This window comes from Mchenga conophoros, linkage group LG5 (assembly GCF_057382185.1).
Source record: "Mchenga conophoros isolate Kocher_MC1m ecotype Shallow Benthic linkage group LG5, M_conophoros_male_GT1.1, whole genome shotgun sequence".
Lineage (NCBI taxonomy): Eukaryota > Metazoa > Chordata > Actinopteri > Cichliformes > Cichlidae > Mchenga > Mchenga conophoros.
Genome location: NC_140530.1, coordinates 8326447 through 8343897, shown reverse-complemented (window position 1 = coordinate 8343897; position 17451 = coordinate 8326447). Strand labels below are relative to the sequence as shown.

At 41.6% G+C, this 17451-nt stretch overlaps 1 protein-coding gene across 9 annotated transcripts in view; it reads left to right on the top strand.

The window, feature by feature from the left end:
* The window catches only part of chl1b (cell adhesion molecule L1-like b), a 77585-nt gene extending 60430 nt beyond the window's left edge, over positions 1-17155 (top strand). For 3 of the 9 annotated variants that reach the window (XM_085273032.1, XM_085273031.1, XM_085273030.1), the window contains 9 exons: positions 145-267; positions 4545-4724; positions 5914-5943; positions 6732-6803; positions 9090-9197; positions 9357-9518; positions 9899-10030; positions 13038-13110; positions 15524-17155. In XM_085273032.1, coding sequence (XP_085129158.1) covers positions 145-267; positions 4545-4724; positions 5914-5943; positions 6732-6803; positions 9090-9197; positions 9357-9518; positions 9899-10030; positions 13038-13110; positions 15524-15728 — 1085 coding nt within the window. In that variant the 3' untranslated portion in view covers positions 15729-17155. The remainder of the gene's footprint in view (positions 1-144; positions 268-4544; positions 4725-5913; positions 5944-6731; positions 6804-9089; positions 9198-9356; positions 9519-9898; positions 10031-13037; positions 13111-15523) is intronic. The other 6 variants (XM_085273033.1, XM_085273035.1, XM_085273034.1 and 3 more) reach the window with 6 other exon arrangements.
* The last annotated feature ends 296 nt before the right edge of the window (positions 17156-17451 follow it).

Here is a 17451-nt window from a genome sequence, read left to right as displayed (position 1 = left end):
ACAACTACTGAAGGGAAAATCTAATAATAGCCAAGTAAACTGGGTTGCAGAATTTGACTGCTTTCTGTGTGTGTGTGTGTGTGTGTGTGTGTGTGTGTGTGTGTGTGTGTGTGTGTGTGTGTGTGTGTGTGCACGCCTTTGCAGTCCCAGAGAAAAATCATGATTTCAGGGTCACAGATGTACAGAGGCACACTGTCTCTTTGGCCTGGGAGCCGCCGTTGGAGCCTAATGGGATTCTCATTGGCTACCTCCTTAAGTACCATCTCAGTACGTATCCCTATTCCTCATCCTTACACTTAATCAACACACATATAATGGTGATGTTTCTGTATTGCTGTGAGAAGATGATGTGTTTTTCATCTTGTGTTTAATAGAGTTTACCCTCAGCTTGTACTCTGTAAAGAAAACAAACAGGCCATCTATTGCTCTGACTGCATATCGGCTTAACTGTTTCAAACCTTATCCTCTACACAATACTGCACTGCAGACAAGTATGTGCAGTACCTGAACAGTTTCTTGGGAAAAGAGGTGGTGATTGTCTAACCCATGATCCTTTACACAGAAAGAAGAATTGCTGCTCTGCTCTAATAAGGCTGGGGTCAGAGTGTGTGTATAGGAACCATGTCAGGGTGGTGTCTACTGGCCTGTGTCATGATCGCGGCTCGGCTAGTGCTGAACAAGGCCTCTGAGTCACAGTCTGTTAAGGTCCGGTTTTACTGACCCCATCCTGTCTGCAGGAAACGTCCTCAGCGTAGCTCTGTCCCAGGGGACATCATCCCTGAACACATCCCACGTGTGCACACACTGTGCTGTCCTTAAATAAAAGTCATAACGAAGCTGATGACTAACTTCCAACAACGTCTTAGTGCTGCATTTCCCGGCTAATTGAGTTTGATTTGGCGGCAGCACAAAAAAAGGACCCAGCGTCACGCAGTATTTCAGGAGAGGACGTTTTCATTGTGCCACAGCAATAAAGCTGATGGACTCTTTGAAGTGTGACTTTTTTCTTTTTTTGAAGTCCCCTTGAAGGAAGTCATGTGTGAAACGTTGAGGATAATGCAGCCAGCTGTCAGTGTATCATCAGTGACACAAGTCATCTCAAGCTACGGCGCAGCTGTTTAAGACTATGCTCGTCTTCACAGCAGCCTTTAATAGCTTCACATTTCACCGGTTTCACAAGAGGCCCCGTTGTAACACACTGTTTAACGCAAGCCGGATCGACGCTGGGTTTAAAACACTTAAACTAACCTGCTTTGAAATAACACGTTTTTAGGATAAAGCCTTTCGATGGTGATATCAGCTCGTGACTTTATCTTTAACTAGTGCAGTTCCCCTTTAGAGGGAGAGTAACCCAAATTTACAGATGTCCCTTAAATCTTTCCCTTAAATCATGAACCTGCTGATTTGAAAAGAGGAGAGCCTGAAGGATACACTCACTGAATGTGTCCGTGTGTGTGTACCTGTTCACTACGTGGCCGCAGGTGTGTCTATGTGTGTGCGTGATCCCCTCCCCCCCCCTCACAGATTGGACATCTGCCACTCTAGGGGAAACACTGATAACAATTTTTTGTTAAAATACCCAATCTGAAAACTGCACAGCCAAACAACCTCAAACTCTGATCTGCACTTTCTTCGATCCACTGCAGTACCACTGGCAAATTTGAAATGGAAAAAATAAACTGTCGGCAGGGGAAAAACATAAGATCTAGTTGTGTGGGACACACACCAGGAGATGTGGAAATCATAAACATTTTCCCTCTACCTGCAGTCAGTAACAAGTTTTTATCAAGTTCTTTTCTGAATCACTTAAAGCTTGTATGAATGTAAAGACTGAGTAAAGTCACCCTCATAACTTGAGTGGGTGGCATATAGTCACATTGCCTTAAAGAGCTGTTAACCCGCTCTAAAGCCCGGGGCATCATATGTCAGTACAGGCTAAACACCCGTCTGACTGTCTCTCAGGGAGCTTGACAAGGCAAAGATAAGATTGTCATAAAAGTACAGATGGGCGCTCATACTCAACCTGTTTTGTCATATTGAAGTCTTTAATCCTGAGTACACAGATCATTTCACTGTTATGCACTGAAAATCCACTCAAGGCTTCATAAAATATCCACTTTATTTCCAATTATATGTGATGCAGATTGAGATAGGCACATATTTTTGAGCACTTAAGACCGTTCCAGTGAAGTTTGTACTGCGTTGAACTGCTATATCGACACGAGTGGGAGTTAAAAATGACCTTGGCTATAAAACTGTCTGTTTTTCTCCCATTTGAGCTAAACTCACACTTGCTGTCAGGTCACATTTCAGTGCTGGAGAGTCTTGGTTTGCTTCACGCTCCTCAAGGCCAACTGTGTTTGGCCCGCTAGGATGAAGAATGTTTGGAAATATTGTTATTTGTCATTAGTGGAAGCGCCAAAGTCTGAAGCCTTCAGCCAGTTCACTCCATAAGATCATACGGACCAGCTGTCAGGTCCGAGTTTTGCCGTAAAAGTGAGAAAGTAATGCCACCGCAGGGTGGAAACATGATGCTTGTGGCCTCTTTTTTTGTACCAGAGTTGATTGCATAATATACTAAAATTCGAGTGGTTTTGTCCCTGGAAATAAAACTGAGCAAAAAAACCAAAAAACTAAAGCAAATCAGGATGTCTGATAACAGCGGGTGGCATCCAGGCAAATAAGAGAAGCAGACCAATACATTCTTGTCATTGTTTCTGTTGCCTTCTACCTGAGAGACGTGGCACCTCTTTCACAGCAAAGGTCACCTCAACACCTGCTGTGTTTGTTTTTGTCACAAAGAACATGAATGCCACCTCCCTACCTACTGGGCTGCTTTACGTAGTGAAAAATGAGATCCCATCACAATGTAGGCAGAGAGCACACACCAAAAACTCAAACAAATTGCAACCATAAATTAGTGGAGCACAATTTTCTTTTTTGTTTTGTTTCAGGGTTGTTTTTTTTTTGTTAATGGAGACATTATAGAGAGATTAATCCTGAAAAAGCAAAGAACAAGTTGCCTCTTTTTTTTAAAGCCCAAACAGGAAATGTACAAACCAAAATGACAAGTGACATTTGCTTTTTCTTTTCTTTTTTTGGCAGAGCTGAAATGTCCTGTGATTGTCAGTTGTAAGTATTTTGAAAGGCCACTAGAGAGTTCCCCAAAAACAAGGCACAGTCAAACATTTCACTGTGTGTCAAAATACTGGAGTCATTCAGTCAAAAGTTAAAAAATAAAATAAAATAGAAGAACAAAAAGGCATTGGGTACAAGGAAGAGCAGAGTATGGGATAAGAGGGTAACGACATTATGATATCAATCATATCAAAATTAAAGAAATCAAAATTCTATATGTATGGATAAACTATCATGACCAGAATTATTTTGGTATAGACATTATATTTTAAGAAAAGCTGGAAAGAATGGTTTTCTAATGTGGAGGCTTAGATGCATGTTCACATCAGTAGATCAGAAAAGGAAAGCAGTTAAACAAATATGTTGTCACTAAGACACAAACTTCTTTGAGTTTCATCAGGCTGTATACAGCGTGCACAAGTACTTCCAGCAGAACTAATTGCTGACACCTTTTGGAGATGGGAAAAAACAATGTGGGAGTGTAGTACTAATATAAAGTATGCTGCCTGTCAGGCAAAAACACCTCTTCAAATGTAAAAACAAACTAGGTAAGGAAGCTGTGTTTTCAAGGGACTGAAATCTGTGAAACAAGTGTTCTTACTATGGTACATGTATCGAATATGAAGACTCTGCATAGTTACATTGTATGATCCTTACTGTGTATGAATTTAAAATGAGTGAGAAAATTCCTCTCGCGACCACAAGCTGTATATTAAAGGTGGATGAACCAGATGCAATGAGCAGCATACAGGAAGAACGTGCTGTGTTTTGGACTATTGGAGAACATGGAGAATTTACGTTTCTGTCACGACTAGTTGCTAGCCTGTACTGACCTTTGTACATCTGTGCTGCATTTCTGAATATAAAGCGTGGATAGCTATGGCAAGTTTTTTACCTTGAACCTGCAATGTACTCCTGGTAATTGGGTCGGATTGAGGTCAGATCACAGTCACGTCATAAACAAACTGCTCTGGACCAACCCGTCCAAAGTGTCTTGATTACTGTGTTCACGTCTGCACAAATGAACCACACCAAGGTGTAAAACGAACCAGAATCCAAGTTAAATGAACTTGAACACCACAGGTGTGAAAATACCCTAAAATAACTACCACAGGAGCGGTTTCTCGTTGAGAATATCCACATGATCATCAGCAGCAAGACACAGCAATGTGAGGCTTCACAACAGGACTTCTCTAGCCAGTGGGTGAAGTCACAGTGGCTAAGTCTGTATGTTATATAGAGGCTATGCTTAATACACTGTAGGTGCAGACAATCCTGATATTTTACAGTGTATGTAATGCAGTGTAAGTATAAGAGTTTTCCCTTGTTGTTCCTTTGCCTTCTGTTAGGTGACTGTGACAAAATACTTACATTTACGTATTTTTTTTTCCTTGCCTTACTTCTAGTCAATGACACAGAAGAAGTGGGACCACTGCAGACAGTAGATATTAGCAAACCTGAGACCACCACGTGGATCCTGCGTGACTTGGAGCCTTTGAGTAAATACAAGTTCTACCTGTGCTCCTGTACCACGGTGGGCTGCGGGCCTGACGTCAGCGACGAGTGCACCACCACCCTGGAAACAAGTGAGTGCTTGAAGGTCCAGAAAGCCGAGCCGATCGGGCTTTATGTGTGTGGATAAGCTTGCGTGGGCGTGGGGCTGGTTGAGCGTGGCGCTTTCTCAGTGGGGGAACATTGGGAATGCGGAGGAGCTCTGAGGAGCACAATTTGCTCTGGTGAACCGAGGCTAAGCAAAGCAGGTGACAGAGTCATTTTACCATTTCGATGTGGCATTGAACTAGTGCAATATGATATAAGCCTGAGCAGCCAAGCTTTTCATATCTCCATGTAAGTAATTTTTGTGGATAAACAATTTCATATGGCTGCAGTGGAGGTTTTCATTTGTCACTGTCATGAGAGAGCAAGTGCTTATTGATTGGACAGAGAGCGTGAGCTATGAAACAATCAGCTGAGAAAGAAAATTGCTTTGAGCAGAAAGGAAACTGAAGCTTTTATTACTGAATTGTGCACTCATGAAAGAGTTGCCGGGTAAGTCATCATAATAAGCCAGCTTGTAATCTTTGCCTTTTAATTACATATCATTAGTCGAGGTCCACACACCATACTTCATCTGGCTCAAACTCAAGCCAAGCTCCTGTGATTGTGGTCGGTGGTACGAGTGATTGAAGCAGGAAGCTTTTTGCAAGTATCACTAAATGCGCTGTAGTCATAAGAAATAAGCAGGTGGCTCTTTCAATACAAATGGACAAGAAAATGAATGTAGTATGTCACTCAGGCTGTGTTATGTAAAAGCAGAACTCTCAACTTTGAAGTGCAGCACAGGTGCTTAATATGCAAGCGATTACTTATTGTTTACTGTAAGAATCCTCACAATCACAGAAAGACACTTAATTGGCTCTTAGGGGTTGTTTATTTGCATGGTGGGGAAAAAAAACGCCGGAGAGATGATTACAGGAGGAATGGCTCATTTTATATGTATTGAGTTTTGTCAGACTATTACATGTGCGGGGGAGAGGTTCAAGGTCTGCGCATGAAAGCTATTTGTGGTAACACCTCCATCACTGTGTGCATACGTGTGTGTGTGAGGGTTTGTCTTAATGGTCCTCTGCTTGCTTTCACATATGCCACTAAAATAGTGCATTGCTTTGAGATGTAGCTTTGATCATGCAGTGTGTATTATAAATGTGCCTGTGAATGTGGACGTCTGCTTAGCCATGCAATGCTTGTCCCTTCTGTCTTTTTTCTTTTCTGCAGCTTCCATTTTGGCTCCTGCTGTTGGCCTCAGTATGTAGATCTGTTTATGCAGCAACTGTGGCATGTCATATGTACACATATAGAGAGCGTCAAACTGCTCTGAAATAGTGATAGAATAACTTTCATGTTAGTATGACATGCTCACCATTTTGTTTTTTAGTAGTGCTCGCATGCTTTTAGGTTTAGAAATATGGATGTGTGTAGCTGCTGTAGGGCTGAATAAATCATTGGGACTTGACTGTCAAACATTTGGACACTTTTTATTTGTCCTATGCAGAAGTTAGCAGCCCTAAACACTCAGCCTCTCTGCACATAATTGACCTTGTCTGCTGTTTGCCCTTGCCATCAGCAGAGAGCACTCTGATGCCTCCTTTCATTAGAAAACCGTCAACTTCTTCTTAGATAAAGTTTTGCAGCTTCCTCTCTAATAACAATTGGTAATGAGTAACCTAATTATAAATTCATATTAATCTTGGCTCATTAGCAGCTGTAAACGAATATTGACTTTTCTCCTAGCAACGGCAGGCTCGGTGCAACAAGCTGGGGTAATAAATGATGCCTTAAGAGCCAACCGCAGTAAGAGCATCAGACACGCCACGAGCTCGTCCCTTTTTCTTTCTTTTTTTGGACTGGAGTAAAAATGAAAAGGCACATCTCAGAAGTGTGAAATACAGTTTTGAAACTCTAGATCGTGTTTCAGATTGCATAGTCACTAATTTTAGAGTGTACTTAACAACAGCATGCATGCTAACAGTAGACGATAGCACCTCAAGCCCTTGCCCCAATTGATAACCACAAGGTCTGTCTTTTCTTTTCAGGCAAGTCAGCTTCCCCCTCACCTCCAAGCACTCCAAAGTCCCCTGTGACCAAACCCACTCGTTCCACCATAGGTAGAGCCACAGCACTTTCTGACACAGCAAAGCCTTAACCGTACAGCATCGACAGCAAAGGCTGAGGGATAAATGCAGAGGAGCATTGACTATTATAATGTGATAGCATCTTCAGGAATTTTTTTTCAACTAGTTTGTAATGTAAAATGGTAGCCATATTGTACTGTAAGCTTTCATTTCTCTGCTACACCACCGGGAAATCTAGCATACTAGATCTATATCCCGATCCCACAGTGTGGCAGTGGAGTGCAGTCACTTGAAAAGGACAGATATGTCTAATTGTAAGTGATTGATTTGTTGGGCCCCATTCAGCCCTCTGTGTGGCAGTGTATTGACCCAGCAGTCACCTGACATTTCCATGTAATCTTCAACTGGGTAAACAGCAACACACCTCTGGGACAAGAAGAGGTCCGGGGACAGAGAGAAAACAGCAAGGAGAAACATCCTCCTGAGCCATGCAGAGAAGTATGAGCTCATACTGGGAGGGTGATATTTACAGGACACTGAGATAAGTGGAAGCTGTTGAAAGCTCCTGTATCAGAATATTTTCTGGTCTCTCCTTATTAAAAAAAAAGATTTCTGACTTTGAAGGGGTATCTTCCAGGGCATTCGTTCCCTGCTGGGTGAGCAGCTGCTTTCTGCAGAAGGTAATAGCAAGCTGAGGAACATGGTGACAAAACACGGCAGCAAGCCTCTGGATATTTTTAACTCAGATTGTCTATGTCAGTCGAAGTCATCACACACTTGCAATGACTAGAATTGCTATAGCTGGTGACTAATCCATCAACATTAGTCAGAGAGTGTCATTTGCAGTTGTTGGGATGGACAGCCCAGACACAGGTGTTCTTGTGAACTGAATTATCACCTGAGCAAATAAAGCACCTGAGCTTGAGGCACAGATGAAGATTTGCATGTTTGCTGTGGTGAAATGAAGTGGATTGTGCTTTGTTGACTAGCTTAGACAGCTGCTGTCAAAGCACACGTTTCCCATACTAATCATGCTCATCAATTACTGTTTTTCCCTCTTTCTCTGTTTGAGGATAAGAAGGATAAAATCACCTTGATAGGTATGTCTGAGGTAGATGAAGCTAGAACACACAAAATATTTTCACGGACCAGCCTTTAAGGTGTCGCGGATAATTACAACAAAATAAAATGATACGACCAAGACAAAAACTGTGATATTTTGTAAATATAATAATAAACGCAAATTCACTGTGTGTAACTTTATTAGCAGCGTCCTCCTGAAATGTGCCAACAACACTGAGAGTTGGCACATTTCAGGAGGAGCATTTCCTCTCTGCGCCTTAATGCTCTCTGGTCACTATGGTAATGCGTAAACATTTCTTTCAAAATAAGACACACAACTACAACGCGGGAAAAGACCCAGACTCGGAAACTGAGTTAATGATAAAAACCCTGAAAATTTCACACCCGAGCCTCAGCTTTCGGCCCGGTACCAAACGACTCACGGACCGGGCGTTGGGGACCACTGCTCTATGTGCACACACTTGGCGACTGTGGAGAGGAAGAACTCCCCTTTAACAGGAAGAGAGCAATAAAAACTGGATTTGTTTAAGCTAATTATTAATCTGAAAACTTTGTGAATTAATTCACTAAATTGAATTAAACACTGAAATATTTTTTTCATTCAACATTAAAGCTGAAAAAGCTTTTCTGCTTGTTGAGTTTCTAATAATTTGCACTTTACCTTGAGTTACCTTGAAAAATGCCCAACATTGTCTGGCTTCAGCTGCTGGGATTACATTTTTTTTGTTTGTTCATTGATGAAATACAGAAAGGCAGTGACACCGGTTTGGCCAAAAACTGTTTTTAACACTTTAAAACTTCCAGGACTGTGAAATAACCATAATAAATCTCAGGGGGAAAAGTGTCTTATTAACATGTTATAGGGCTAACTTGACTTCATTCCCATGTTTCATTCATTTCTGCTTGTGTGAAATGTCCATCATGCAGCAGTCTTTGGTGTTAAATCGCTCTTCAGGTTTTAGTAGATTGCCATTCAGCTTTGCAGGCTCCACCTGTGGTTCCATTTCCCTATCCACATTACTCTTGTCCTGTTGTGAGAGTGACCCAACGTCCCCTTCTGTCAGACATAATTGATGCCTAGTGTTAGGAAGGAGCACGCTTGCCTCTTCCTTAGAAAGCATCCTTTATCCTGTAAACACACATGATTGCTAACACTTTGATCTGCTTTGTCCTCTACTAACCCTTCTCTGCCATTTCTCCATTTCTTTTCCTCATCTCGTCTTATCCCCCCGTCAGTCCCGACCCTGTTTAATGTTAGCTCTGCTGTTAGCGACAGCTCTGCAAATATCAGCTGGAGATCTGGAGGAGAGCATGCTGAGTTTTATATCACATATATGAACAACCGTAAGCTCAATCTCTGTTGGTTTGTGAGTAGAGTAGAATGAAACAGTAGGTGACACATCTGCACCTTTGTGTCTTTTCAACCATTTCTACATTAGATAAAGGTGGTTGTGTGTTTTCATGTGTACTGACACACTGTTGATTATTCACTCCTCTGCACAGGTGAGGGTCACTGGAAGATAACAGAGGCCTTAAACACCTCTAAGACTTTCCACATCATTGACGGCCTTGAACCTGAGACTGAGTACACTGTGCGCCTTATTCCTAACAGCCGGGTTTATAATTCTAGTATATTTGAAGATGTTATCACTACAGGTCCAACAGGTGAGGAAGGGGACAAAAAAATGGCTTAAAGTATGAAAAAAGCAGAGCTAATTTACCTCCCTTTTAAAGAAAAAAAGAACAGGTGCAACTCGCGTGTCCTTGAACGGTGACTCAGGCTGCGATGTGTGGTCGTTTACGGTGTCACGAGGATTTAATTTGGCTCACTAAGAAGGAATTACATTTGTACAGCGTTCCTTACTTGATTAATTAGACAAGCAGGATTAGCTGTTTAATATTAATATTGGAGCGTTTCCATCAGCGGCGCGCCCTGCTGCCTGCTGCCTTTGCATCAGATAGGCTCCGTCGATGTAAACATTCAATCAAGTGTCCTGATGAAAAGGCCAAGGCGAGTCAAAGTCACCCAATATTGTTCTCCTCAGGTCTGGCCAGCATTCACGGAGGAATATCTACCAAGGGCTGGTTTATCGGGCTGATGTGCGCCATTGCTCTCCTCACACTCATTGTGTTGATCGCCTGCTTTGTCAACAGAAATAAAGGAGGGAAGTATTCCGGTAGGTCCTCACTTTACAAGCACACACGCTCATCACCTTCCTTGAATACTAATTGCTGCTCAGAGCATCATTATAGTTCCATTTTGTTGTTTGTTGACATGAAAAAAATGATCAATCATCCCAGAAGCCATTACCGGAATATGTATGATGATAGTTTTCCCCTTTTTTTTTTGTTTCCCCGGCCATTATAATGCAAATTTATACATAAAATAGGCTGCTGAATTGAAAGAAAAATAAGCATTTGTACTGTATGACCAGCATTTGAATTTTGCATTATTTTTCCAGCCAACAATCTAAACAAAGTGCAGAGCCCACAGCGAGACAAAATGCAAATGCTGCACATGAGCAGGCTGCATAGTGAATAGCGACAGAAGCTCTGTGGTATCTCAGCACTAGTCCTCCTACTGGGGACACGAGAGTCCTTATCAGCTTTATTATTCACAGCTAATGGCCTTCAGGTTTGTCGTCTGGCCAGCGATCGTTTCACTCGTCAGCAGAAATAAAGAGCGAGATGCAGCTCTGTCCTTTGTTTCCTCATTAAGTTCTCATTAGCGACAACCTTTTCTTTCATTTGCCTGAGCCATGTGCTTTTTTCCCTTCTCCCTTCCTTCGCAAAAGGAAAACATTTAGATTTAAAAACATAAACCAAGGCTTCATTTTTTCCTCTTTAAGGAAAAAAAGACCCCAATAAATATAGAAATTTATACACACACACACACACACACACACACACACACACATATATATATATATAAACACCCAGCACGCCCCTGCGGGCGGTTTATCCTTCAAGCTCGGGTCCTCTACCAGAGGCCTGGGAGCTTGAGGGTCCTGCGCAGTATCTTAGCTGTTCCCAGGACTGCGCTCTTCTGGACAGAGATCTCCGATGTTGTTCCCGGGATCTGCTGGAGCCACTCGCCTAGCTTGGGAGTCACCGCACCTAGTGCTCCGATTACCACGGGGACCACCGTTACCTTCACCCTCCACATCCTCTCGAGCTCTTCTCTGAGCCCTTGGTATTTCTCCAGCTTCTCGTGTTCCTTCTTCCTGATATTGCTGTCATTCGGAACCGCTACATCGATCACTACGGCCGTCTTCTTCTGTTTGTCTACCACCACTATGTCCGGTTGGTTAGCCACCACCATTTTGTCCGTCTGTATCTGGAAGTCCCACAGGATCTTAGCTCGGTCATTCTCCACCACCCTTGGGGGCATCTCCCATTTTGACCTCGGGACTTCCAGGTTATACTCGGCACAGATGTTCCTGTACACTATGCCGGCCACTTGGTTATGGCGTTCCATGTATGCCTTGCCTGCTAGCATCTTGCACCCTGCTGTTATGTGCTGGATTGTCTCTGGGGCATCTTTACACAGCCTGCACCTGGGGTCTTGCCTGGTGTGATAGACCCCAGCCTCTATGGATCTTGTGCTCAGAGCTTGTTCTTGTGCTGCCATGATTAGTGCCTCTGTGCTGTCTTTCAGTCCAGCTTTGTCCAGCCACTGGTAGGATTTCTGGATATCAGCCACCTCCTCTATCTGCCGGTGGTACATACCGTGCAGGGGCCTGTCCTTCCATGATGGTTCCTCGTCTCCCTCCTCTTTCTTGGGTTTCTGCTGCCTGAGGTATTCACTGAGCACTCGGTCAGTTGGGGCCATCTTCCCAATGTATTCTGAGATGTTCGTTGTCTCATCCTGGACTGTGGTGCTGACACTCACCAGTCCCTGGCCCCCTTCCTTCCGCTTAGCGTACAGCCTCAGGGTGCTGGACTTGGGGTGAAACCCTCCATGCATGGTAAGGAGCTTTCTTGTCTTTATGTCAGTGGCTTCTATCTCCTCCTTTGGCCAGCCTATTACCCCAGCAGGGTACCTGATCACGGGTAGGGCGTACGTGTTGATGGCCCGGATCTTGTTCTTACCATTCAGCTGACTCCTCAGGACTTGCCTGACCCTCTGCAGGTACTTGGTGGTTGCAGCTTTTCTAGCGGCCTCTTCATGGTTCCCATTCGCCTGCGGGATCCCCAAGTACTTGTAACTGTCCTCTATGTCTGCAATGTTGCCTTCTGGTAGTTTGATCCCCTCAGTTCTGACTACCTTCCCTCTCTTTGTTACCATCCGGCTACACTTCTCCAGTCCGAACGACATTCCAATGTCATTGCTGTATAGCCTGGTAGTGTGGATCAGTGAATCGATGTCTCGTTCACTCTTGGCATACAGCTTGATGTCATCCATGTACAGGAGGTGGCTGACAACTGCTCCGTTCCGTAGTCGGTATCCGTAGCCAGTCTTGTTAATGATCTCACTGAGGGGGTTCAGGCCTATGCAGAACAGCATATATATGTAACATATATATATATATATATATATATATATATATATATATATATATATATATATATGTATATATATATATGTATGTGTGTATATATATATGTATATATATATATATACATATATATATATACATATGTATATATACATATGTATATATACATATGTATATATACATATGTATATATACATATGTATATATACATATATATATATATACATATATATATATACATATGTATATATACATATGTATATATATATACATATGTGTGTATATATATGTGTGTGTGTGTATATATGTGTGTGTGTGTATATATGTGTATATATGTGTGTATATATGTGTGTGTATATATATGTATATATGTGTATATGTGTGTATATATGTGTGTGTATATATATGTATATATATGTATGTATATGTATGTATATGTATATATATATATATATATATATATATATATATATATATATATATATATATATATATATATATATATATATATATAAGCAAAATTTTATCTAAAGCTTGCATTGATCATTGGTGAGTAAGTGTGGGGAATTAGGGACTGACACTCAAACTTATTCAGATAATGTTAACAGTCGGGGGACGCAGTGATCTTCGCTGCCAGTCATCTCTTGAGGAAATGGCTGATATCTCCTCTTTATTTTGTGAGCAGTAAAAGAAAAAGAAGACCTTCACCCAGACGTGGAGTCGCAGGGCATGAATGACGACACATTCTGTGAATACAGGTAAGTGTCACCCTCAGAGCGCCGTTTCATCACCTCGCTGCAATTCACGCGTAATTTCCAACGAATTTCTCCTGTATTAGCGGTCTTATCCATCTTCTCCTCTCAGTAATGTTTTTTTTGCACTTTTCCTCTCACTGAAAAGACACCCCAGCACGCGTGAGGTTACCATGGAGCCTCACACTTCTTCAGCTGAAGAAATTTGATGGACTGAGTAACTGGAAAGTATGTGATAAACAGCAGTAAGCTGTTTACACGTCAATGTTGTCAGAGTAGTAGCATCCCTTCATAGGAGGTTGTGATCATAGATACGGTGTTGTGTTGGTGTGTTGTGACAGATTGCATCATAAAGGGAGCCACGGCACCGTTCACAAGTTGCCATTTTCTGTCCGGATGGAGTCAAACGCGAGCTGCCCGGCACACAGCAGGACACTAAAACCAATCAGTGTAATTGAAAGCAGTTCATCTCAGGGCAGTAATATCGGGGCACGTTTCATTAATCCTTTAGTGGTCCAATTCATAACAGTCGTAACGCAGTATGAGTCCCAGTGTAATTCTCCAATCAGTGGGATCTGCACAGCACAACAAATGCTGATATGATGAAGTCAAAAGTGGCTCAGTGTGACAGCATTTAGACTTTGTCATGTTCGCTTCAGGAGCTAGGTGGCCCGGCTTTTCACTGATTGGCTGTGTTTACTTAACTAGTCCAAAGAATAAACTAGAAATGTGCTAGTTTACTTTCTTGCAGGTACTTAGATGAGAAGATTAATACAACAGTTTGGAGTGAAAAATAAAGAAACTGTTAGCTTAGCACACAGTTTGAGTCAAAGCTGAAGCTGGTACTGCTCAGCTAAATTAAGTGCTAGTTAACCTTCAACCTCACAGTGACCACAAGACTACAGAAAGGCACTGGCCTCAGGCAGGAAATAATGAGGTCAGTAACCACAATATATAATCTCAGATGTGGGTGAGTGTTGATAATGAGATATTAATTTATTTCATTATGGAAAGATTGGTGCCGAACAGCAGTTTAAATGGAACGGGTACAAATGATTTAAAAAAAAATTTAAAAAATAACCCAACAAAACAAAACTCTATGAGTGAAGGAAACAAGGACACGAATGACACAGGTACAAACATTTGGTGGTTTGTGATTATTAATTTGTGATTTATGATAAATTCATTTTTAGAGTGCAGTGTGGCCCAGTGCGCTGGTTTAGCACAGAAGCGGTGAGAATCTTACAGATAAACAGTAACACGTCCGTATCATCTTTGATTACCCAACGTTTTCATGGAAGATGCAATGATGAAGACTATAAATAATAAAGGATAAAGAGGGACTCAAGTTGAGCATGTCTATAAGCAACGCTCCTGTAAAAGCATGTATTGGCAATGCCTGTTATGTGGACAGTTATTTTGGAGGTCCATCTAAATAAATGGAGAAAGAGCCCAAACTTGATTGATGAAGTAAACCTAACCTGGATCTGTTCAATGATAAAAAACAAACTTGGATGATAAAGATTAAATCTCCCTGGCACCACTGAACTGTACTTCAGCTGAGCGTATGCAACAGTGCAGCAGCATGACTCTAATGTTTCCCAGTTTGGCTGGTGATTGGCTCTTAGATGGCAGAGGCATTTTAGAATACTCCCATTGATTTCTACTCAAGTCACTGAGTGCCAAGTCTGCTCTCTGCTGTAAATCACGTCACTGTAATCTAGGACAGACAGAAAATGGCCCCAACCAAAGTTTCAAGTTTTTAATAAGGTGGCTGCTATTCACTTTACTGAGCTAAAAGTCATCAGTTTTTGTCTCGACATCTATATTTATCGAGTATATCTATCATTTTCTGCTCTCAGAAACTATTCACATCCTCTGCTAAATCTAATGCTCTGTCCTGTCCCAAAAATGTAATGGCTTCTTCATTTGGCCAATCACGTTTCATGAAGTTTGGTTAAAGAGTTGCTTCCATAATCTCCTTAGAATCAGGCTATGGTTGAATTCATGAAAAGCTAGCTGGTCCACCGTGCTCCTGTAGTTGATGTCAAAAGCTCTGTCAGCAGAATTCCCATGACAATATTACACAGTACATCCTTTGTAATCGTTTCACTGTTGTCTTGCATTACAAGACCACAGCATGTGTGTAGCCTCACCAGCACCAGTTTAATGCACCTCCTAATATCTCATTTGCTCTCCAGTTGGCACTTGATCAAATGAGGCGCGTATGCTCATGTTTTAATTTTGTTTCAACACGTGCATCTTTGTGATTATAAACCATTGGTCAACCAGAGGTAAAGGATAATGTCAATCACAGAGGCTCACTGTAGAGGCAGCAGCCCCGTCCTCTCCAACAAGCTACAGAGTGAAGCCATGGGTGAAATGAGGTGCTTCTAAATCCACTGTGCTTCTCTCGCAGCGACAATGACGAGAAGCCACTGAAGGGCAGCCAACACTCGCTGAGCAGGGAGATCAAAGCAGTGGAAAGCGGGGACAGCCTGGTGGACTACGGCGATGAGGACGCGCAGTTCAACGAAGACGGCTCCTTTATCGGCGAGTACGCCGGGCGGAAGGAGAAGAGGGCGTCCGCTGAGATCAAAGCCACCATTCAGACCCCGGCATGAGGAGCAGAACGGGCCACCCAGTTTCCACGAAAGCTGTCGGAACAAAAAAAGAAAAACAGGAAACAGACATTATTCATGCGGAGCGCAAGTTCTGTGTCAAACGTAATGTGTCGTTGCCAAGTGCACACTGCCATTCTCATTTTATACAGCTCTGTTTTGTTAAGTTGCGACAGAATGACCATTACTAAATACGGTGTATATATAGTGTATATTGTATGTGTGGAGTGTCTTTTTTTTATAATTATTATTACTCAAAATTTTAGAGGGCTTTGTTTTTATTTCCTTTCCTTCAGCTGCAGTACTCTTTGTACTCCCCTCTCCGCTGTGCATCGTTATATGCAGCTTCGCCTCTGGTGTCACCTTGTAGCAGGCCACAGACAAAGTGGGGATATCAAGTTGATATTTTTTCAATTGGAACGTATATTACTGACCTTTTATATTTGAAATGGATTCATTGAATATGATGTAAGATGTGTATAAAGGTTTGCTTATTAACTTATTTTTTTCCAGTGGTTTTATACCTGACAGAATAATAAGACAGTTCACATATCATTGCATATTATAAAGACCACTTCCTGCTCCTGAATCTCCTTGTGATGTTAGGATATATTATTTAGTTGTACCTTGTTTAGAAACATTTGAGCTGTTAGTTTAAATCACACATTTACTGTAACAGCCAAGCGGTGCTTCAGCAGATTTGGGGTAAAAAGTTTCAGAAATGTAATCTATTACAGGTTGATATCATTAAATAACTATACGCATAACCCAGTCTTGATTAAATTGGATTTAACCACCAGTGTGTTGAGTTTTACAAACCAAGAATGAGCAGATCAATACAATTTATTGTCAGTTTGTTAAAAATAAAGCTGAGATAGGGGAAAGAAGTAGCCCTAGCATACAAAGAAAAACTTAGGAATGCAATATGGTACAAACATGAAGGATGTGTTGATCTTTTCATTAGTGAGGGCCTGTTCCTTTTTACATTGCTACTTTATTAAATTAGTAATACAATGTCAATTATTTTTTAGAGATGATGAAAAAATATCAACAAAAGCTAAGGTTTTTATTTTATTTTTTTTATTTGTATCCTGCAAATGGAAGCTGTGGCATCGCTATGTCACTGTCAGAAGTACCTGCAATGGATTACAGGCTTCTTTTTGTCAATCAGATTACTCAGTCTGGTTTTAATATTTGCCATCCACCTGCACCGGTAATTCAGTGTGCTATAGTAAAGTGTTATATTGGTTTTGTTAAGCCCTACTTTGAGTATGCTGCCACTCCAAAACAGAATCACTTCTGTTGTTCATTAACATTAGCAACCTGATCGGGAAAACTGCAGTGTTTTGTAAAAGTTCACTCATTGCATTGCATGTTATAAATGTTAATTGGTGTTTTTCAATGTTATTAAATTGCTTTACTTTCCTACATCTGGGTAATAGTCTGACTGTCTGTCTGGTTGCAGCCATCACTGGCAGGAGATTATTAATGTTTTCGCTACCCGCGGTACTATTTGTAGGTCCCTGCAGACGAATTCCTGACTGAAGTCTCTGCCTTTACCTCCAGCCATCAGTAAAATATGAGCTGAGAGAAAGAACTACCTTGTGAAATGTCCTCATTCAATCTGAATAAAGTAAAAGATGTCTGACAAATTGTTCCCATTTGTAGCATGACTTTAACAAATACCACACCAGGGTCAAGTCTCTGTCTGAGTCGAGCATCTTGT